Genomic DNA, 24,616 nt, shown 5'->3' on the forward strand with positions numbered 1-24,616 from the left:
AAGTCCATTCTGTTCACAAGGATCCCTTCTGTTGTGTTGCGGCTGCTAGGTGTTTTCATCTAAAGGTTAAATTTATCCTCGGGAATATGGTAAAATAGGCCAAACAGAAGTTGGTGAAGTTAGTGCTTTTGTTCTAACTTTTTTATTCTGAATAAACCTCCAGAATATTTTTTTTTTGCTCTTAGCAGTCCTGGTTGCACAGCTGCTGCCCACCCTGGACCTGTCCTGCCCCACTGTGCAGGGCATTGCTGTACTTGGAATACAGCTGTTTTCTTGGAGCCCAAGCAGAATGGATCATAGACAAAGGTTGAAGGAAATCCTTGTCCTTCATTTTACATCTTTTATTTATATATTTTTGTATTCTAGATCTGTAATGTGGTAATATTAATTATTCAGGCTCATGACCACTTTACAACCTTGGAAACCCCAGATCTCTGAAAAAAATATTTTTTTTCTCTTTCAGTACCCTGATAAAACTGCGCCTGGCTTAAACTCTTTGGTTTTGAGCCCAACTGGAATTTTATTATGAATATTGATCTTCTGTAGTGTATCTAGTTACATTTTTTACCTAAGACAGAAAAATATAGTTTATGAATCAGCTATTGCTATTTTGGAATACTTTGATAAACTACATTTTAAAATAATAAATGAAACTTTAAACCTGCTTAATCACTAAAATTCACTAAACCTCCATCCAGTAAGTATGGGAAACAAATATGTGTCATAATGTATACATATAGAAATGGTAACAGTGTTTCCTAGTTACTTTTCTATGCTGTGATAAAATACCATGACCAAAGCAACTTAGAGAAAGATTTATTTGCAGTGTATGGTTTCAGAGGGATGGGGTCTATGACCATCATGGGCAGGGAATGTGGCAGCAGCTAGGACAACATGAGTACCGGGGCAGCAGCTGAGAGCTCTCATCTTGATTCACAAACAGAAAGCAAAGAGAGCCAACTGGGAATGCAGGTGGCTTTTGTGACTTCAAGGCCTCCCTTCTCCCCCCTCCCCGTGAGACATACTTCTCAGTAAGGCCATATCTCCTTAGACTGTTTATAAAATTCCACCAACTAGGTATCAAGTATTCAAAGCTTGAGATATGGGAGCCATCTCATTTAAACCACCATACACAATACATCATGTTCTAATGTCCTACGCTTGGAAGATATGTATAGAAGTAGATCATACTGATTTTATTTGTAATAGCCCAAAGCCTTTAGATTGTGAAAAAATTTGGATTTTTGATTATTAATGCCATGAAGTTGTTAGGAATGTCCAAGTTAAGTGTAGGAAAGAAAAACAGTAATTTCAAAATAAGTGGACAAACTTGTATCCATATTATACAAGTTAATTTTGAATTACACTTTTTTTTTTCTGACTTAAGACTGTCATGAAAAGGCTTAAATTAACATGTTTTCTTTCAATGCTTGGGGCTTGAGATAAACCAATATATTTTTTGCCACGATTTTGAGCATGTCTTCTTTGGTGTATATTAATAATTATGCCTAATCAAAAGACATCAGGTGAATACTAAATAGTAAAATTTCTACAAAGCATTGATCAAAACTTAGACTATGAAGACAAGACATAATTGTGATGCAGACTTACTTAACAGTGATTAAGACACGTGTAGTAAGGTGTGTCAGTGATACCTGTAAACCACAGGTGTCAGTAAACTGTGGACTCTAGAATTTCCCGGAGTCATATCACATAGGAAAGAAACTTTGGAAAGCTTTTTTTAAATTTTAAGATAAGATGAATTATTTTGATCATAGGTTTTTTGTTAAAGTTGACAGATCCTGCAACTTTTAATACCTGAGATACATTTCCTTAATTGAAGATTCAGTTTAGAATTGAAGTTTTGAGGCATTTCCCCCCTTCATGTTAGAATTAGACTTTTAATTACAATTGATGGAGACAGTTGAAAGAGAACTCTGAAGTCAGTGGATAGGACTTAAGACCATGTTAAAAAGTATGGGCCGTGAGGAAGGCATGCAGACCTTTAGGAGACGAACCCTGGGAGCTGTGAAGACATAAGTGTGCAAAGGACTCCAGGAAAGCTCTATGTGAGCACATGACCAGGACAGTAAAGTCGCGGTCTTCAAGCTAAGGAGGAAAGCAGGCAAGCAGCCTTTGAGCTGCGTAGATGAGCAGTGTGAGGGTGGCTTCAGTAGATGCGCAGAGAGCTGGTTGATGAAGGCCAGGAACTGAGAAGGAAGGAAGCCACTCAGTTGTGTCTGAGTGCAAAAGATACTGAAGATCTGTGACAAATAATTAATAGAAGTATAAGATTGAGATTAAGGAATTACGAATACATGGAAATAGTAGAATGTAGCATGGTAATAACACTTCTTCAAGTTTCAAACCATACTCAGATGAAAAACTGTGTAGCTGAGGTGTATTTGTATCTCTAGCCTTTTACTACTGAGAGCGGGGCCCTCCCTACATTCCTAGATGCCACTTATTAGACTCATGGTCTGAACTGCAGCCTTGTTCCATAGAGAAAAACAAACGTGAAAGTAGGTGCATACTTGCAAGGTGTGCACATAGCTCCTAAGGGATTCTAGAGGCTTTAGAATGAATTCCTTAGGTGTAGAATTAATCTCATTATTGAGGGGTATATCACAGTTAGGTGTTTTTGCTGTTAGACACAGATGCTCTCTTCTTTCATTGAGCACATTTAAATAGTTATTTCAAAGGCAAACAGATTTCCTCATACAATAAAGAGCTCCTAATTAGAGGACCGTGGATGCCTAATTACCTTGCAATTATCTTTATAAGATATAATAGGTTGACACAGGAATGATAGCAGGACATGCAGCAGTTGTAATCTTTAAGCAAAATTGTGGATATTTTCCCATATTTTCATGAGAAAAGATGTCATTAAAACCAGTGTGTCACCAACATGTCTTTAAATGACAATTTCTATAGCCTGAAAATTGGCCTTTGTAAATTTCTTAGTGTATACTGTGCACAAAGTAAAAGTAAAAGTGCTTTGTGTGTTTGGTTCAATACTATTACAGTTAACTGTCTTTGTTTTGTTTTAAAACTGGGTCTCTTGTAGCCCAGGATGGTTGGAACATACTATGTAGCCACAGTTGATTTTAAAAACACCTGCGCCTTCATCCCCAAGTACTGGGATTGCAGGTATGTGCCACCATATCTGGAACTATTAATCTTTTTTACCTGGGCATTTATTTGATACTCAGATATACTATACTCCCTTTTATTTTTATTATGAAGAGAAAGGTAAAATTATGAAAGGCTGAGTTAAAGAAGGGTCAGGAATGTGATTGTGTGTGTGTGTGTGTGTGTGTGTGTGTGTGTGTGTGTGATATGTACACGTTCATGCTTGAGTGTGTGTCGTCCTCATTTTTTTTTTTTTTTTTTTTTTGAGACAAGGTCTCAAGTATTTTATTTACTAAACTAGCTGGTCAGTGGGCTCCAGGGGTTTAGCTGACTTCCCCTGCCCTCTGGCTCTGGGATTACAGACACATGCTGTCACACCTGCCTTTTATGTAAATTGTACCAGCAATCCAAACTAAGGGCCTTATGCTTATATGGCAGGTACCAATTCAGCCATCTTTTTAGGCTCAGGAGTATGGTATTCTAATGGTGAGAGGCAAAAAGCTTTAGTTTTTCCTTTTCTTTTTGTTTTTATAGGAATTGCTATTCTAAACAAATTACATTTGACAAATTTGAGTAAGGTGCATTATATTAATTATATTAATATATTAATTATATTAAGTAGGTTCTTACACAAAGATGTGAAACTTTTCAGTACAATGAAGTGTTTAGTTAGATTTCAGAGAAATTATTTCATATTTTTGGCTCTTAATATAAAAAATTGATGAATATTGAAGTAATATTACTTTTATTTGGTCCTTTTTACATACACACTGCAGCTGTTATTATAACTAATCATAACATTAGTTTCTATTTCTATTGTAAATTCATATGTGTTAATACAGTTCTGACCTCGAGCCTTTTTTTTGTTGTTGTTGTTATATAAATGCCATATTGTAGAAAGTCAACTTAAAGTAACTGATTCCTGTGTTCTGTAAGTGGAGAAGGGTAGTCTCTAGCATGTGAAACTGTAATAAAGCAAACTTCCATTCTTGTTCTTAACTTCCTGCTTATCATCAGCATTCAGACTTGTGAATCTTTATACATTGTCCCTCCCACCTCTGAAACCAGTAGTCAGCCCAAACCAGAGCTTGATGCATTTTAAATTTTTATGGATTTATTTATAGTAATATGCACTTTCTCATTAAAATTTGAATGGCTAGTGATGTTTGTCTTTATTTCTTTGTTGCTTGTTTATGTTTTGAGATGAGATGGTGTTTGTTTTGTTCTTAGCTGTTTCTTTTTAGACAGTTTCTTATTGTGTAACTCAAGCTGGCCTTGAGCACTGTGTGGTGTAGACTGGCTTCTGATTGGTGGTCAGTCATGTGTTTTTCTTCTGCCCCCAAGTTCTGCAGTAACAGGTATGTGCCAGCCATGCCTGGCTTCCTGTAGTATGTTTTAGAATTTTATTATTTTACATGTATGGGTGTTTGCCTCCATGTGTGTCTGTACACCATGTGTGTGCCTGTGGAGGCCAGGAGAGAGTATTGGATTCCCTGGGACTGGAGTTACAGATGCTTGTGAACCGCCGTGTGAGTTTTGGGAATTGGACCCAGAACCTTTAGAAAGGCTCCTAACTGAGCTGAGCCGTCTTTTGAGCTATGTGTGGTTTTTTTTTTTTTTTTTTCCTCCCTGTGAGCTAATGTCATTTAATGGTTAACCTTATATTTCTTTTCTTTTAAACTATTTCCTTTTGAGATTGTATCTTTTCTCTTTCCCCTTCCTCCCTCTAAATCTTCCCATGTACCCCTCCTCTCTCTCTTTTAAACTAAGTCTTGTTTAGATGGAGTATCTAGCAATTCATAAAATGTAGTTTATGTTTTCCTACTTCAGCTAGTAATCATAAGATTTTTTACACCAGTTAAGATGTGTGACTCCGTGTAATCATGGCTCTGCCTGTGGTCTTGGCGTGATGAAGGCTTGTCTTATGCCCTTACCTCCTAGGAATCCAAGAGGGATTGCTGGGTTTTCAGTCTCTTAAGCTTTTACTTGGAAAGCAGTGTGGCAGCTTACAAACTCCGTATGTAGGGAATCAAGAATGAATTCCATGTTCTGTTTTTGTATGGCAAACCCATTATTTATGTAGTTTATTTTTAATTTGACTCCAAACTGTTTTTAGAAACACTGTTATTGAGTAAACTAATTTACCTGTGGTTGTGACTGTAGCTTTTCTTATCCCTTTCCATCATTGTATTTATATTGTACCAGAGATTCAAAGGTTATTACCACTAGTGTTGCTTGAGCGAAAACATCGTTTTCAGTATCAAGGTTATTCTTCACTGTTAATGCTGATACCAGAAGAAACACATCAAAATCACAAAGGAGAAATTTATGGAATTAGTATCAGGTTTTGGCAATAGTATAATAACAACTTTTCTACTACTCTGTCCAAAGATGAGCTAGGCACACCTGATGGTTTCTGAATGTCCCTATGCTAGATGTAGATTAACAACATTATACGGCTTTCAGGGTGTTCTTATTGGGATAGATCATTACATTACTAATTTATGTAATGAAACAATTACCTGTGAGAATCTCGGAATCTGCTGGAGAGATGGTTTGAAGTTGTTCTCCATAACTGATGTGCATCAGTATTGTTATAGTGGGAGGAATGCTTTTGACTCTTTTTGCAAAGATAATCCTAAAGACACTCCCATCTGCCTTTAGCCTTTAGCTTTGCCCCAGGATCATGGATGATACTGAAGACATGTGAGCACACTATGACTATAGCCCTACATTAGGATTAGGCTTTTGTTACTTTTGCCATGTGTGTGTGTGAGGTAGAACAGTTGAAGTGTAATGGTGAAATGAAAAGAAGAATGAATGTCAGAAAGTTTGAAAAGGCAGATAGCACAACTCTGGTCACTTGAAGGTGAGAGATGAGCCAAATGAAGAAGTGGAAAATAATTTAATGGACATCTAACTTTTTCACCTCTTTAGGGCCATTGTAAACAAGCTTGGTCTATAATTAACTAAAATATTTACTGTTTCTGAACAGTTAATGGATTGAGGAAATAAAAGAAGATAATAGTTATAAAATTGTTTTAGGGTTTTGCTCAGCCGCCAAGCATTGAAAAAACACCTTGTTCATTTAATTAGAAGGAGCCTGTGAATGTGTGGCACTTTGCATGGCACCTTGAGTGTTAGAGACTCCGGGAGGCACTAAAGCTTTCTTAGGTCTTTGCTACCTTGTACACTGTCATTGTCTTAGCTTCTTTCATAAACCACTTCCCACAACCCTGCACTTGCTGGCGTGCTTCATAGGGTCACCGGAAGGTGTAAAACAAGCAGTACTTGGTACAGTTAATATATGAGCAGAGATATGCATCCGGGCCATCCCTCTCTCCTCCCCCCACTGCCATGAGGACTTTACCAGCAACAACCTAATTTTAGGAAAAATAATTAATTTATTCTATTTCTTCTGCCCTTTCCTCTTTCCATATGTCTTCCCTTCTGACATTCCTTTCCCATCTCTTAGCTTTCAGCAGGTGTCTGTAGCTCAGGGCAGTTCTCATTCGTGGGCACTTTATTTTCATGAGTCACCATGCTCATGTGTTCTATACACAGAAAATAATTCTTGAAAACCTACTATGTAGTCAAGATTGTACTTGGCACCTGATGTAGTTGTAACTAAGATGTTATTGACCTTGTGAGATTTAAGCTTTCTAAAGTCTTCCATATGTGTAAATGCTCACCTGGTTTCTTACTCTCATTTTGCTTTGAAACAGAGTTTATACAGATAATGGTCTAGTGCATGCAGCAACTATCCAAAATAGTGAGTTTAGGTAAAAAAACGAACATTGAAAAGTTAAAGACAAGGTAAACTGTAGGATAGTAGATTAAAAATTGAATCGGAAAGTATTCTTGATACTGTTGAATATAGTCAAGGCTACAGTTAATGACAGTATCATGCACACTTATCCTGTTCAGCACATTAAATTTATATTAGTTTATTATAATTTACTCTGCTAGCACATATCTTTCTTTAGGGATTTGTTTGAGATTTCATTATATAAGTACTATTTTAGATAGATTTATTAATATAATTACTATATTAATAGAAGCAAGTATTCCTTGTCTGTTAACAATTTCAAGCCATTCACACCAAATAGAAAAAGAGCGTTATAATTTTTAATATTCACATAGTATTATGATTTTACTATTTCTGTACGGGCTTTATAATCACTAATACATCTCTAAAAGGTAATTGTTTTTACTTTAAATATGAGAAGATCTTGGATCATGAAAGTAATCCTCAAAAAAAGTCCAGTAATTTAATAAATCCAGTAATTTAAACAGACATGTTTGATAATAATAAGTCCAGTAATTTAAACAGACATGAATGACACATTTGCTTGGGCTAACCACATTATTTTCGCATGATTGGTCCATAAAAATTATTATTGCTAAGCAAATAGCTTTTAATTATAGTTAGTATTTATTGAGTAGCTGTTACTGTTTTCACTGTAGATAGAAAAACGGATCCCTGTGAAGTTAAATGGTTTAACTGAGACTACATGGTTTATGAGTACACAAGCTAGATTTCAGTATAGTTCATTTTTATTCCAAAGTTCATTTAAAAATAAGATTATGTTATATATCTATTGACAGGTAAAAATATTAGCATAGTTAATTGCAGCAAGTTATGGAGTGTAACACAATTAAAAATTAAGTGTTTACTTGTTGACAGACATTTACAGGTATGTATGAGAATGTGTGGAGAAATGAACATATAAATGAATGTAAAAATGTGTGACTGTTTATTATTAGTGGTTTTATGGATCTACTCATATTGGGTGTGTGTGTGCGCATGTGCATATACAAAACCAAGGATAACTGAATTATTTGTTTCATGTAGTTATTCTTGATTTTGTTAGTTTAATTTAGTTATTCTTGTTTGTTTGCTTGCTTGCTTGTTTGTTTAAGTATAGATTGAGCTTTCCTAATCTGAAAATTTGAAATGGAATTTACCACATATGACCTCGTGTGACACGTTCCAGTCAAGTCATAGGTGGTGGTATATGATTATCCTAATACTGTGTGAATAAGGTGTGTATGACATAAGTGAATTTCATGTTTACATTCAGAGCTCTCCTTCCAAAGACATCTCATTTTTTATGCAAATATTCTAGAATCTGAAGAGCTCTGAAATCCAGGCCACTTCAGGTCCCAGGTATTTAAGATGCGGATACGCAGTCTGGGGTATATTTATGGTACAGAAAGAACTTTATTTTACAGTTAGCGCTAAGCAGAATGTACCTGTCATAGTTGGGGATTCTAATGTGTGATAAAACACCATGACCAAAAGTAGCTTGCGAAAGAAAGTGTTTGTTCCACCTTCGATTTCCACATCACAGTTCATCATCAAGGAACTCAGGGCTGGAACTCAAGGCAGGGAATCAGGAGCATCATGATGCAGAGGCCATAGCGCAGTGCTGCTATACTGGCTTGCTCCTCATGGCTTCCTCACCCTGCTTTCTTATATAAATGAGGGCCACCTGCCTAGTGGTAGCCCCATCCACGGTGGGCTGGGCCCTCCTGTATCAATCATCAACCAAGAAAATGTTCCAGCAGGCTTGTCCGCAGGCCAGTCTGATGGAAGGCATTTTCTCAGTTGAGTCTCCCTTTTCTCAAATGACTCTAGATGCTGTCAATCCTGTTTCAAGTATATCCTTAAATTTGATCTTTGTGTGCACTGCCAAATTAGATAAAAATTTCTGTCTCTAACCCCAAACCTTCCCACCTGTTTCCTGTTGTTTACTTCATCTTTCAACAACCACTATCTAATTACTCCCACAATTACACTGCTTTAATCAATGCTTTAGCCACATGTACTGGAGTATATACACAGTGTATATACTTGGTCTGCTGGCTTCCTGTAAGAGTTTGAGACTGATCCATTTTATTCTAGGCGTTTTATTTTTGTTGAGTAGTATTTCAGTGTCTAACTATACTGTAACTCAGTAGTGGAATTTCTGGATCATAGTTACAGTAGTTATACCAGTAGCTCTCTACCAGGAATGTCTGTTTCTATGTCCTCTTCCTCCAAGTTATAAGGGCCCTTCCTCTCCAGCATTTGGTGGTGCCAGATGGTTTGATTTGCTCTTCTTATAGGTGAATCCTCTGTAATTTTAATTTTATGTGTTCTCAGTTTTTGTTTTAGCTCAGTGCGTGGTCAAATGGACTGTGCTCCTGCCCACCCTGAGCAGGTCTTCCCCAGTTAGTCTACTCAGACTCAGATGCTGGTTTTGATATGTGGGTGTGATGCATACCCTCACATTGGCACAGTCAAGCTCTGCTGCTCCTCTAGGTCTTTAACCTAGTCAGATTGACAACTAAAATTAGTTACCACAGCAGCCTTTAGTATGGTTTTATATTCTCTTTTGTAATTTCCAATTTTTTTTAACCTAAAGTTACTTTTATATTCAGAAGTACTCTACAAAATAAACATCAACATAAATAAGTGACTAAAAATTTGTCATACTCTGGCAAAAGCTATGTGTGTGCTATACTGTGATTCCTCTTGTACATGGTTTTGAGCCATCATGTGGTTGCTGGGAATTGAACTCAGGCCCTTTGAACTCAGTGTTCTTAACCTCTGAGCCATCTCTCCAGCCCCCTATTTAGTTTTTGAAACTACCTTTTCTCTTTTATACTTATAAAAACAATGTGGGACATCTGGACATGAAAGGGAAAGGGAATGCTTGTAGTACCAGTACTTGGAAGCTGAGATTGGAGGATTGCTGGTTTGAAGCCATCTTTGGGCTACATAGTGATATTCTGTTTGAAAAAAGCAAACAAGACAGAAGCAGGAGGATTACTTTGACTTCAAGGCCAGCCAAGGCTTCCTTCCAAGACCCTGTCCCACAACCCAAAACAGGAATAGGTGTGCAATTATGTTGTTTTCTTCACAGCCACAGAACGTGTATTTTTTTTTAAGTCATTTATATCCTCTCACTTTCTTCCCAGTGTGGCCCATGCATGCTTTGAGTCCTGACTCTTGATACACATTTCAGATTACAGGTGTAGACCTTCAAGACGACAGGCTCCAAGTACTGCCTCTACCCCAAATCTGTCTCTTGAGATATAGTAGATATAGTCCAGTGAATGAGATGTTCTATTCCACCCTCAACTTGTATATTGAAATTCTAGTCCCTAGTATGCTGCTGTAGCAGATTGGACCTTGGGGAAGATCTGTAGATGATGAGGATGGGGGAGAGCCTTTTGTCCAGTCCTTTTCTCCACCGTGAGAGGAAACAATGAGAATTTAAAGGAAAGGGGCCTCACTCACATTCCACCAAACTTATTCTGGCCTTATATTTGAGGCTTCCAGAACCATGAGAATAAACTTCTGTTCATAAGACACCTAGTTAGTGTCCCTGTTTCAAAGCAGTCTGGACTAAATACAAAACTCTTCATTCATTTATGTGGCTTCTTTATTTCTTAGTGCAACAGCAGAGTTGAGTGCCTACAAGTGACTTGATGATCTATAGAGTCTAAGATAGTTTGGCTTTTATCTGAGACTTCTACAGGAAAGTTTACCAAACCCCAATCTAACAGGGAAAGAAGAAACCAGCAATTTCTCATTTCATTACCAAGGGAACTTTGGCCCAATTACAATTCCCTGATTGCAACATTGTAGCACGTGAGTGTTAAATAGTATCTCGGTGACTGAAAAGGCCTTCTTACTGTTTTGAGTTGGCCTGGAAAGTAACATGCTGTTTAAGGAAAATGGGTTTTCTGCAACTATTTACAAAGAAACTGAAGTTCTGCAAAGTTTGAGGCCCTTGTTGAGGGCAGCCTTTCCCTCTCTTCTGTGGGAAGTATGTGTGAGAGACCTGCCTTCCACACATGCTGCCCCCAGGGCCTGGGGCAGAACCCGAGGGAAATGAACACTTGCTTGATTCTTGTTGAGTGAGTAAGCTTGGAGAAGACTCCACTCTTAACAACAGATTGTCCTTTTTAAACATCAACAGTTTGGATTAGAAAATCTGTGACGACTCTAAAGCAATCCTCCTAAGTCATAACCTATAAGTTATGCAAGTAGGAATAGTGCCTTGTCACTTGAATTAATTGGTTCCTGAGGTTTTCTAATGGACTTAATTCTTTGATTTTGCAAACTACATAGGTTCTAAATTATATTACCTTAGGGTTGGTAGGAAGTTTTGTGAACTTCTCAAACACTGTTAAATCATTAAGATCTTTTCCTCCCTCATTCTTTATAGATACAGTTTCCAACAACAGAGGGTATCACAGAGCACCAGCAGTGACTTCAATTGGGACTTTATAATTTTTTTAAGAATCTGATCTTTCTTAATGTTAGGCTTTCATTCTGCTTGTAAGGTAGACATGTAAGTCACTACTGTAGACCTTTGCCAGCCCACTTAAAACTAAATTCAGTTTCATTCACACAAAATCTGTAATTTACAAAAGATGAAGGTAGAAAAGAAGGGGATGGTTTCAACAGGCGACAGCTTCAAAGCAAAGGGAGGGTAGCAGGTGTCAGTACTGGCTGGATAGCAGCACTGTTGTGGCCAACTCTGACGTTACAGTCACAGTAGGTAGAATAGAAGGCAAATGTAGAACGGAACAGTTTCATTTGGTAAAGAAAACACTAATTACAACAAATAGTTGAGTTCTTTTTAAAAATCTCAAGTGAAAGTGTAATGGCTCTTTAAACTAAAATATTAACAAATTATAATTGTAAAGAGTCTGCTCTTGTTTTAAATAAAACAAGATGTTGAAAATATTAGTAGCTTGAGAGTTTTGGTTTGTTTTCAAGGGACTGATAAACTGCTGCAGCACCCTGTCATATAGCAAGTGGTCGGGTTCCTGCTTGCAGACTTTCAGTGGAGTTTTACTATTGTGTGTGTACTTGGGTGTGCATGCTACAGCACACTCACGAAGACAAAAGAACAGGCTGCTGAAGTTCGTTTTCTCCTATCTTTACATGGCTTTGGAGATCAAACTGAGGTCTTCAGGCTTGTATGAGATACCTGCTGAGCCATCTTTTAAGGGTGTTGAGCAATTTAATTGTATGTCTTTGTATAATTTTCTTCATGTTTCCTCTGCTTGCAATCTTGAATTTATTGACTTACTGGACTCACTTTGTGTCACATAGTACTTTTAACCTGGCTGTAAGGAAGGGCCTTCATCCCTCTAATTGCATGCAGGGGTTTGCTTCTTGTCCACGGTTTACTTCCTCACACCCCAGCAGTGCTTGTTGTCCTCCTGATGCCCCACAAGTCCCTTTGCCGTGTCTTCAGGATATTCTCTCTGGGCAGTGTCCAGCTTCTTTAGGAATCCGAGGTCTCTGGACTCTTAGCGTTGTGCCTTCACCTCAGTTTTCCAGGATTTTCCCTCCTTGTTACCATGCTTGGAAGCATGTTTAAGGCAGTTAGTCAGTACAAGTGTAGGCATGCATGCGTGCTTCTCATTTTCCAGGGACCATTGTCCTTTACTGCATATGTTCAGCGTTGTGAAAACTATACCTAAAAATGTTTCATCTAATTTTTTGGTTAATTAAATCTGGACAGTATATTTGGTCTCTGTTGCCGCCTGAAAGTTGTGATGTTAAGGTTTGTTTTCAGGGTTGAATAATCCCGATACATAGTGTTGGACTGTAGGCATCTGAGTGCAGTGGGAATGGGAGTGGGATTAAATTTAGAAGTCAGCCAACTGTGGAGTTGAGGTGAAGGGTTAGACTATAAACTGAGAACCAACATTGTGGAAGTCTGAATCAGCGTTATTTTAGGGTTTGGATGATAATGCTCTTAAGCTTATGCTAAATTGTTTTGTATTTTCTACCAGAACCTTCTGACAACTTAAGGGAGATTCTCCAAAATGTGGCCAAAATGCAAGGAGTATCAAATATGAGGAAGCTGGGCCATCTGAATAACTTCACTAAGGTGAGTAGCTTGAAACAGTGCTGTCATGCTCTTACTCAGCTCAGTCAGCATTCCCTAGTGGGCATTAAGAAGACACTTTTAATAGTTACTTAGTAATAGTGTTTTTTCCACTTTTCCCACATTGATTTCATCCTGTTTTAAGTTTCTGAGGAGTCTTGCTATGTTGTTGTGGCTGGTCTCAGAAGCCCTGGCCATGTGCCGACTCCCTGAGGAGTTAGAATTGCAGCTGCACATCATCATGCCTAGCTGTCAAATGCATTGAAATAGTGGGAATATGTTTGTATTGTAGAAAATTTGGTAGGCTCAGAAAAGAAAATAGAAGCAAGTCACTGAGAAGTCTATAGTCAAGTCTTTTGTTGACATATTTATGTTGGCAGCATATTAATATTAATCTGTTAGGCATTTTAGAGAAGAACAGTTCTCAGAGACCTGTTAGTATTTCCTTTCTCTTAACACGATGTTTATTCCTATCATCTGTATCTAAATTAGAGCCCAAGTGAAATGCATTTTCTGGTTTGTTTTCCTTTTATTAAATAATCAGTTTTGTTGATCTTTATGTAACTCAAAGAAGCCTGACTTGCGTAAGTTAAGCTGTCAACAGACATTTTATTAGGCCTAGAAATGCTATCACAAGTGGCTTTGGACACCGCGGTATGTAGCCCTGCTGAGCTTGGTGCAGTTTGAAAACTAGAGGTAGTTGTGAGGATGGCCTTGATTGCTACTGCCACCTCGGTGGCACCAGCCTTCATCCTAAAGCCATCTAGAGCAGTGCTGTCTAATAGAAATAGATATGATAATTACTGTGGCTTTCACTAAACTATCCTAACATAAAATAAAATAAAGATTATTCCTAAATAAAATAAAACATTAAATATCATTGAACTATTTATACTATCTCTTCATAATTAAATGAGTATTTTATATGAGAGATACCTCAGTTCATGCTAGCCATTTTTGCAGTATTCATAACCAATTGTGGCTGGCATTGCCAGGCATTATATGGTACCAAGATGGAACTTTTGGGGTGGAGTTGGTTTAAACCTTCACTTCTAGGACAGCACTGTTTCTTCTTTGTCTGCTCCTTGTTTTTCTGTCTGTGTCTAGGCTTTGGTGTGTGGGGATCAGTCACTTTATGCTTTAGTTGAGTCCAGCCTCAGCTAACTAGCAAAGCAGTCCTGGAGAAATCTCACAGTCGTGTTAGTGTCTTTAGATGCAGTGTAGCTCTGCCTTATAAGGTAGCTCTGTAGCAGGGTGCATGACAACCTGGAGCTTGTTTTATTTTGATTTATACTGCTTACCTGTTTGTTAGTTTCTCCACCACCCCTAAGAAGATAAGCCTACTTTATGGTTGAATGGTGAACTGTAGATCAGGGCTCTTCAGTGTTTGTGCTCTTGACTTAACAGAGCAGGCTGCTGTTTTGGTGGAATGCCAAGCCTTGTTTCTAGCTCTACCCACTACATGACAGGAACATTTACTTATCACACCCCAATTGTAATAAGCAAAATTGTCCCCAGGAATAGCCAAATGTTCCCTGGGAGATAAAATGCCCCTATTTAAGAACCTCCACTGCTCCAAGTAAATGTGTGTGGATTTTGTTATAAAATTCACTCATTTACCAAGCACAGGCACATGCTGAATTTGATTCTAATAGTAAGCCTCTGAAATCCATATTGCTAGAGAGCTGGTGTAAAAGTATTTACTGAGCTGGCATACTCATGATAATCTGTACACATGTGCTCTTAGTATACTTTAGAGACTCTCAAAAAATCTCTTGAGCTTGCTTGGCTAAGGAAATGAAAAGGTAATAATTACAGTGCTAGAAGGCTTGGAGCTAGTTGGACATTCTCTTCTGTTTGCACTAGATGTCTGTGTCTGTCTGTCTCTCTCTCTCTCTCTCTCTCTCTCTCTCTCTCTCTCTCTCTCTCTCTGTCTCTCTCAGAGCTATTACTTGTAAGCTAGAGGGTACTGTCCCTTTAAACTAAGCTTCTTAGTCCCATGAAGTATTCTTTGATTTCAACTCCTACTTGTCTTTACCCCAAAGTCTATCCTGTACCAGATTTTTAATTGTAATATTTTAGATTGACAAGATTTTTTTATATTTTAACTATGGGCTTTTGTCATAGCTAGCATTTGCATTACTATTAAGTACAACTCTTACTGTTGGTTTTAATGGTGCTTATGGATAGGGCAAACTTCTATCCTAAAACAACCTTATAAGCCATGAAGAGAGCAAGCTAGTGATGTGATCTTTTAATCACGTGACTGCCACATACCATGCTTGCCCTCTGACATCATCTCACTAGATGCAGCAAGCAGTGTGTATAGCAGACTGATGATGAATATAATTTGGTGTTCTATTTTTACGATAGATCACATGGTCATAGTCCAACGACCTGCTTTCTAACGATGAGGATGTTTTAGGCCCTTTCCATTCTAAAAAAAGCTCTGAAAGCATCCTTATTTGCTATTTAAAAAAAAAAAAATTTAAGGGGTGTATGTGTGAGGTAATTATAAAATATGAAAATATGTACAGGATTTTTACAGTAAAAGTGAAATCCTTCTCTCATTTGTTACCCTTCCCCTCCAAAGCACTCTATTATAGTCCAAAAGCACTCTATTATAGTCCAAAGGTTCCGCCTAAAAGGTGCTTATCTTTTCTCCAGTAACAAACATGTGTGAGTGCTTTTATTTACTTTATAGAAACTAAATGAATTAAATAAAGTGTTTTGTAAAGTACTCAGTTTTATTCACAATTTATTATGTATCTATACAGAGTACTTTTTTTTTTTTTTTTTTTTCTGAGACAGGGTTTCTCTGTGTGCCTTTGGCTGTCCTGGACTCACTTTGTAGACCAGGCTGGCCTCAAACTCATGGCGATCCACCTGCCTCTACCTCCTGAGCGCTGGAATTAAAGGTGTGTGCCACCACGCCCGGCTCCTTACAGAATACTTTTAGATGAGTTTAAGATACAAATATCTGGCCGGGCGTGGTGGTGCACACCTTTAATCTCAGCCCTTAGGAGGCAAAGGCAGGCTGATCACTGTGAGTTTGAGGCCTAGCCTGGTCTACAAAGCAAGTATAGGACAGCCACAGAGGCTACACAGAGAAACCTTGCTTCAAAAAAACAAACAAACAACCAAAAAACCCAAATATACAGGATTATATATGCCTGTATATATACATATATATTGATTTGCAGCTTGCATTTTTTTTTCATTTTGCAGTATACCATAGAATGCTTTCCTTTTCTAAATATACCGTTCTGTTATTTTTATGTTCACCTGGGCTGCAAAGTTCAGGATAAAGGGTGGGGTATCCAGCCTTGCCTGCAGCAGGTAGGGACCAAGGGATGCTGGGAGAACCTGGGAGGCCAGATCCACTTTGGTATGGTCTGAAACCCAGCAGAAACAATCTCATAGCAAACTACCTGTTCTTGTAGCACTTATAATCTTCTCACCTCTGAGCCTTGGGAACAGGAGTTTGTGTTGTATGTAGCATGTCAGTCAGGACCAGGCTTCATATCTGCACTTTGATCCACAGGGGTTCTCTGTAATGGTTTGTTATTTGTAGCAGAGAGAAGTTCTTGGTGAAGGGCAATTTACTATTATAAACTAATAGTGTAGGTGTGCTTCTTAGAAATCTATAAATATAAAAAAGTAGAGGTTTTTTCCTGATGTTTTTTTCCCTAAGTTTTGCCAGGTATTTTTGTGTATATCCTCTTCAGCAATAAATCTTCTTATATGGTCCTGTCATGTTTAAAACAAGTCTTTGCACAATTAATTTTAAGTGGAATTTTTATGTCTATCATGTTTTAGGAAATGTGATTGTATGGTGTATTTATTTGTCAATTTTATTGATTTCTTCAGTAAATTTCTTGTATATTTTCTTTGCTTATCGTTATTGTTATTATTTCTAAGTTTCAAGGTGAGCTTGGTTTACAGAGAGTTCTGGGACAGCCAGGGCTAGCTACACAGAAAAACTCTGTCTTGAAACAACCCCCACTCACCCACACAAAAAGTTAAAACAGCTAGAGAGGCTGTCCAAAGACAGTAAACCACTTGGCCATCAAGAAATACAGAAGCCACAGTTGCAGAGAAGAGACTCTTCCTTCTCCAAAGCCTGTGGTCAAGGATGCTCGCCGAGGTGAAGCACGGAAGGGGACTGGGGCATGCGTTGCTCTGAAGAGTGCTGCAGTGGAAGGATAAAAAAGAGCTGCAGTGGATTCCCCCTGGTGGATTTGTTGAACCCCGGGGGGGGGGGGGCTGACTAGGATGGGATACTTAATACCTAAGCTCCTAAGCTAGGCAGAAAATTTGCCATGAAACTTTGTAGCATTTTTATAAGACAGAAATTAAATGTATTATCCTAACAAGCTTTCAGTTGAAGCCTTAGAGGTAAGGAAAATCAGACAGTAACTGAGTCCTCAATGAGCAGCCGCCTAATCTGTACTGGGTACTGTCAATGCCCAGAGTTTTCTCTGGCTGACCTCACTAAGGGAAACACAGTCTGCAGAGATCACAGAAGCCTTAAGGGACAGGGCTGACTATGTGGCCAGATCAAAGAAAAACACTTATTAAAAGGAGCCCCAAGTTGGAGAGATGGCTCAGAGGTTAAGAGTGCTAGCTGCTCTTCCAAAGGTCCTGAGTTCAATTCCCAGCAACCACATGGTGGTTCATACCATGTGCAGTATTCTATGGTATACTGCAGGATACTATGGCATAGTATTCTATGGTATACTGCAGGATCTGGTGTCCTCTTCTGGCGTGCAGGTGTACATGTAGGCAGAACATTGTATATATAATAGATACATAAATCTTAAAAAAAAAAAAAAAAAAAAAAAGGAGCTCCAAAGGTGGTAGCATCCATACCAGTGACACACACTTTGAATAACCATGTAAATGTCAAGGAAATAGAACTATGGAGAAATGGGCAAAAAAATTAGAGTTTTTCACTAGAATATTGGAAGGTTTTAAAACTCAAATGGCAATTTAAGAATAGAAAAATACATTATCTAAAATTAAAAATTCCTAGATGTGTATAATGTAGTGGGTCTTAACATTCCCCGTGTTGCCACTACTTAATATAGTTCCTTGTTTTGTGGTAACCAAACCATAAAATTATTTCATTGCTACTTCATAACTAAGCTTGCTGCTGTAATGGATTGTAATGTAAATATCTGACATGCAGGATACCTGGTATGAAACCCCTATGAAAGATTCATTCATAACCGAGGTTGAGAACCATTGGTATAGTAGAATATACAGACATTAGAAGACAAGTCAATAAAAAATATTCAACAATTGAAAAGAAAATGGAAAAAAGAAAGAAAAGATCATTTAATGAAGGTGCATATACCTGAACTGCCAAGAGAAGAGAACAGAACTGGACAGAGTGATTTAGAAGACTAATAAAAAAAGAAAAGATAAAGTATTCAAAACTAGAGATCACAAAGTATTATTTATTATCTGAAGCAAGATAGATACAAAGGCAGTCACAGCTGAACAAATCAAAGTAAGACTGGTGAAGATCACTGATGAGAAGAAAGTCTTTGGAAGAGTCTGAGGATAAAAGGCGTGTTTCCCAAGAGCAGCCAGCAAGATTTATGGTAGACTTTGAACAGCCAGGTGCCATGGAACTTTCATGAGAAAAGAGCAGCTAAACTAAAATTCAGTATATTCCCCCAAATTGCCTTTAAAATTATTTCCAGACAAATACAAACATGGAGAATTGTAAACTCCTAACTTAGGCAGCAATGAGATCAGAACACCAGCTGACTATGGAACCAGTAAGCACAGCAGAGCTTGTAACCAGTGGGAAAATACAACATAAGGAAGAACAGTAAAGGGTAAATATGGGCATGAATACAAATTACTACTGACAATATATGGACTGAAAAAGCTACCAGTTAGCAGTGGTGATGTCTTACACATTTTGAAAGAAAAAAAGAAAAACAGGAAGTGAGGAGTAAGAGTAAATGAAGCCAGAACACTGGAGGACATGGGGAAGAAAGTCGCATCTGTTAGAATTATCAGCAATGCTTCTAAACCCGTGGCAACCACTAAGAGTTGTGAATAAGTCAGTAACAGTGAGGGGTAGAAATAGAATAAGAGACAGTATTTCAAAAAGGAAAAGGAAATCTAAAATTGTGGTTAAGTAAAAAGCAAGGTGGTAGAAATCAGCATATCTTTGTTATAAAATTACAGACTTTTAAAGAAATTGATTAAAGGAAAATGTCCTGTTTTTGAGCCTAAAATTGTATATATAAGTGTACAAATGTAAGCTCATGCAAGGTATTTTTGTGTTTCTTCTAACAGCTTCTTTGTGATATTGGCCACAGTGAAGAAAAACTGGGCTTTAATTATGAAGACATCATAATTTGGTAAGTATAGTTCAGTCTTTTCTTTCATCCTTTTAAAATAACAATTTAAATTAGAGGTAGGATAACAGCACCACATGCTTAATTCTGTAGAAATGGTGGTTGGCTGTAAGAAGAATTCAGGGTCAGTGACTTTGTTGTGTTAAGAGCCTTAGTTGAGCTTTTGTCATTACGGCATACAAAGAATTAAAGTTTATATTCAAAAATACCTGGGCTTCTTTGTAGGTTAATATTAAGTTAAATTTGCTGACTGAATTTCTCTCATTCTTCCCAGGAACAATATGAACCAACAAATCGAGGTTTTACCTGAGAATGTGTGTACCTGTTCCAAACTTGTTGTATAGTAATAGGTTACTGATCAAGCAGTTTCATTACCATTTTCTGATGTTCTTGGGAGTTAAGATTAATTAGTGGTGTCTGTTTGCTACTTTTAAATGTCTCATTCAACTAATGTAAACTAATCATCCTTTGGGACATGTGGGAGCACAGATGTAAGTAAAGGCTACATTGTAGAAACATTTCCAAAGATTTAGTGTGAAAAGATAATGCGACTTCTCCTTGGATTTATACAACATGCCAGAACATGAGTAAAATGCAACATTGCCTGGGTTAGTGAGATTCTTCAGAGGAAGCACAGAATAAAGACATCACCAAGTTTCATGCCTTACTTTGTAGTGTTTTTTGTTGTTATTGTTGGGTTTCATTTTTGTTTTGCTTTTTAATAGAATTAATTGTACATAAGTAAAAGTTGGGATACCTCAGCCAAGGAAGAGCTTGGTAGGGAGACTACCATGAAGTATCAGAGTCTGACGTGCTCTAAAATCTGAGGCTTTGGTAGCGTCATCTCAAGTGGTCTAAGAGTGCGGTGTTCTAGACTTTCAGATAAGAGATACCCGGTTTGGCGTAGTCATGAAAATAGTCCCAGTCTAAAAATACAAGGGATCAGAAACACTTCTCATGCCAAGCGTTTCAGATGAGGGCTAGCTAAACTCCATTGAAGTTTGTATGCCTTTGAAACTCATGTAACCACATTTTGTCTGTCTTCATACAGTTTGCGCTTAGCTTTGTTAAATGAAGCAAAAGAAGTGAGAGCAGCAGGGTTGCGAGCACTGCGCTACCTCATCCAAGATTCCAGTATTCTGCAGAAGGTGTTGAAGCTGAAGGTGGACTATTTGATAGCTAGGTAATTTTCCTAGAGTCCCTTATGTTTCATAATGCTTTTAAAGTTTTGTGTTGAGTTTAGAATAGTATAAAAATGTGTGCAGATTTTTGGTATAAAGCTTGATAATTTCTGCAAACATAACATGATGAAGTAAGACTAAGGACATTTTTAACATAACAGTGAGATTCCATTATACTTTCAAACAATCGTAAAATAGTTTGCTCCTTGTTGACTAGTTTTCCTGTCCTTGCATTTCACATTATATATTAATTATATTAATTAATATATATAATCAACATATGTAAGGATACATTATTTATTCTTTTCTCATTATCTGTAAGGTTCTTCCATGTTGATGTTTTAAGATAATCTTTTTATTTACCTTTATTTTGTGTGCATTGGTGTTTTGTCTGTCTATTGGTGTTATGTATGTATAGGTCTTGAAGTTACAGACAGTTGTGAGCTGCCATGTGGGTACTGGCATTTGAACCTGGGTCCATCTGGAAGAGCAGTCGCTGCCCTTAACCACTGAGCCATCTCTCCAGTTCCACTTTTAAGCTTCTTAATCTTGCTTTCCTACTCTCCTGAGAACTGGTATTGAATTGAACTATTATTGAGTTCAGGTGGAAAGTGTCAAGTATTTCACTGGTTTAACTTTCTGTAGCTGTTAGTAAATTATTTGTGCTCCCTCACTCATATTGTTGAAGTAAATATATATCATTTATTCATGATGGCTTGTCGTTTTTATGTAAACTGAAGGCATTGGCATTTATTTTTCAGTTCCATTAACATGTTTTCTGGTTTGGATTTCAGAAGCATGTTTTATGAAACAACTGAGTCGTTGCTGTCTTTATTCTTTGAAAGATATATAAATCTTGTGGCTTGTGTTAGTATTTTCCTCTATATGGTTAGAATAGACCAGCGAATCTTGCAGAATTGGGTTTTTTTGTTTGTTTGTTTGCTTGTTTTGGTTTTTTAATTGTGGTTTCCTGTTAGTGAGTACAGCACTGTGCAGACATTCAGTTTTCTGTATTGACTGTTTGTTTGGAGCCTGCTAAGGCTTGACGTGAGGCCTGTCGTGGTGCTGCTCTTGTCTGCTCCTGTAGCATCGCCTTTTCTCCTGCTGCCCGTTTTCCTGGCATAGCTCTCTCTCAGTGCTTATAGAGTCAAGCTTGTCATCTTGCTGCGTGTGGTGGGTGTTGCCACATCTGTTCTTTATTTTTCTTGTGGTTTCTGCTACATTCTGTATTTTCAAGTCAAGGTCTCAAGTAGCTCATGCTGGGCTTGATTCCTGGCCCTCCTACCTCTTGAGTGTCCTTGCTGTGCTCGAGTCTGAGCTCTTACTACCAGCACAGCAGTGTAATACGCCTTCTGCGCTTTTTGGCTTCTGTTTGTTGCCGTGACTTAAATGCCTTACACACTTCACTTCCTAACTCCACTGGGAGTTAATTACCTACCCCACTTAAAGTTTTCAGCTGAGAGCATGCTTCCCTGGGTTTACACCTCAGCCTTCCTGGGATTGCTATGCCATTGACGAGTCTCTCACTGTTTGTTGTTGTAGTACAGGCCTATCAACGGTAGATCTTTTTTTCATCTTTTCTTTGTTCATAAACAGCTCCATTTTGATTTGATGTTTTAAAGTTAATTTGCTACTACTAATTTCTCTCTTTTTTTTAATGATATTTATAAACTACGTGTATGAGTATTTTGCCTGCATGTATGTTTATGTACCACATACCTGCCTGGTGCCTGGAGATGAGAAGGCACCAGATGCTCTAGAACTGGAGTTACTGATGGCTGCAAGCTACCATGTGGGTACAGCGAACCAAACCTAGGTCTAGTGTAAGAGCAGCAACAACTCTTAACCACTGAGCCATCTCTCCAGCCCCACCTACTGGTTATTTTTCAATGTGTGTGTGTGTTGGTGTCTTTTGGCTGTGTCTTACCATCAGTCAGTGCTGTCTCTTCTTTCTTTTCTCTTCTCTTCATTTGTACCCTATGCATCATCACCCTATGGCTGCTGGAAGGGTTTTGTGTATTGTATTTTACCCTCCTGTGGCATTCCATCCACGCTGCGCTGATCATCTTAATATCACCAATATATCTGGCATGCTTACTTTGCTAGGTTTCTTCTGTTTTGTTTTGCTTTTAACTTCAAGGCTTACTCTCTACTTACTTTTATTCCAGTCTGTCCTGCCAGTAGTCAGTCTCTTTAATGCCTTGTTTCACTTACTGCCTTTTGAATTATCTTACTCTTTAAAAATTTGTTTCTGCTTTATTTCCCCATCTTTCTATTTCCACGGACATACCAACCACAGTTATTTTTGAAGTCTGACAGTTCTTATATGTAAATAATTTGTAGTCTTTTTTTTGGAGGTCTTGAGACTTGTTTGGGTATTTGTTTTAAATCATGGCTCATAATGACTGACTATGTGTGAGCATTCATGTTTAAAATTGCCAACACTGGATCATTTACCATTTTCCTTTGAAGAGAGTTTTAGTCAACAGTCTTGCCATATTGCACTAGTTTTGGTTTTGCTCATATCCAAGGAAGTAGTGATTTGGAGTCTGAAGCTAGAACTGCAGGCATTTAGCAGAGGCTCCTCATTGGCTAGCCCAGCCCAAGCATCCTTCTTAGTCAGTTCTGTATTTACTGCACCTCTGCTGTGGGTTTTTTAGAGCCCAGTCCTGCCTTTGCACAGCATAGAACCTGAGCAGTGTTTCAGGGAGAACACTGAATACAGGTTTGTTTTTTACTCACATTCTTGTCTTTTCTCCTTTGATCACTTACTTTCAGGTTAAATCTCTCTTTCCAGTGTGCCAGGCCTCTTCCTGACAACACAGCTGGGGATGACAGGTGTCCCCAGTGGCCCGGCCTGACTGGCTGTGCAAGCTCCCTGTCCTTGTCTTGTCAACATTTCCCTCCACTTCCTTTTGGTAGTAGTTGTCCTGAGTAAGCTTACAACTTTTATAGTTGGTGTTACAGGAGGTTTAAGGATGATCCAAGCTTCTTGGTAATAGCTAGGAGTGTAAATCTCATTTCTGTGATTTCTGTGTGTGCTGCTGGACTCGACCCTCAAGCCAGTACCCTGGCTCCTCCCCATTTATTTTTCAGTTACATTTAGACAAAACAAAAATGTTTTTGAATAGTAACTTCCTAACTATAAAATATTGGTTAAAATATTGAATTGCCTAACATACATGTTTGAAAAGTAATTTTGTACTACATAAACAAATGCTCATTCAGATTGTATAATTTATTATATTTTTATAAGGAAATACCAACTAAGTGATGTTTTATCAAATGTTATTGAAGAGAATTCTGAATTCAGGTTATTTAGTACAATAGAATTCTTTTTTGTTTTGTTTTTGAGACGGGATCTCACTTTGTAGCTCTGACAATCCTGAAACTCCTTATAGAGACCTGGCTGGCTTCAAACTCACAGAGATCCACCTACCTCTGCTTCCCAAGTGCTGGGATTAATGGTGTATCGCTATGCCTGGCTAAAATAGAATCTTACATTGAATAAGACAGTCACTGTAGATACAATTTCAACTTTGATTAAAATCACAAACTAAGACAAGCTGGAGATACTTCCCATTATAGTTTATATACATTGCTGAGTCTTAATACCTTATATTTGATTGTTCTGTGTGGACTATTACTCAGAATTTCCCAATGACTCTTGCTTTGTGTGTTATTTAGGTGCATAGACATACAGCAGAGCAACGAGGTGGAGAGGACACAAGCCCTTCGCTTAGTCAGAAAGGTATGCTTCACGTGAGAGAAGAAAGGAATGAATACTTCCATGTTAGATGCATCTATATTTAGATTGCTGAAGAATACTTTCATTAAAATTCAAAGAATGAATTTTCATTAAACAATGTAATTTTGTTATGAAGTAAGTAGATCTGTTAAACATTATGTTAACCATGCATATTTGTGGTTGAAGCTAGCTAGAACAAATTCTTAGAAAATGATCATGTTGGGGAGTGTTTTTGTTTATAGTGGACATGTAAATTAATTACAGTTTGTCATT

General features: G+C 37.8%; 1 protein-coding gene across 1 annotated transcript in view; it reads left to right on the top strand.

Moving 5' to 3' along the window:
- Rictor (RPTOR independent companion of MTOR complex 2) overlaps positions 1 to 24,616 on the top strand; it is a 93,681-nt gene that overhangs the window by 16,454 nt on the left and 52,611 nt on the right. Inside the window, exons 3-6 of the mRNA XM_051150929.1 lie at positions 12,940 to 13,037; positions 19,353 to 19,417; positions 20,466 to 20,597; positions 24,283 to 24,346. Of these exons, the coding sequence (XP_051006886.1) occupies positions 12,940 to 13,037; positions 19,353 to 19,417; positions 20,466 to 20,597; positions 24,283 to 24,346 (359 nt within the window). The remainder of the gene's footprint in view (positions 1 to 12,939; positions 13,038 to 19,352; positions 19,418 to 20,465; positions 20,598 to 24,282; positions 24,347 to 24,616) is intronic.

The sequence above is a fragment of the Acomys russatus genome, chromosome 9 (genome assembly GCF_903995435.1).
Source record: "Acomys russatus chromosome 9, mAcoRus1.1, whole genome shotgun sequence".
NCBI classification, from domain to species: domain Eukaryota; kingdom Metazoa; phylum Chordata; class Mammalia; order Rodentia; family Muridae; genus Acomys; species Acomys russatus.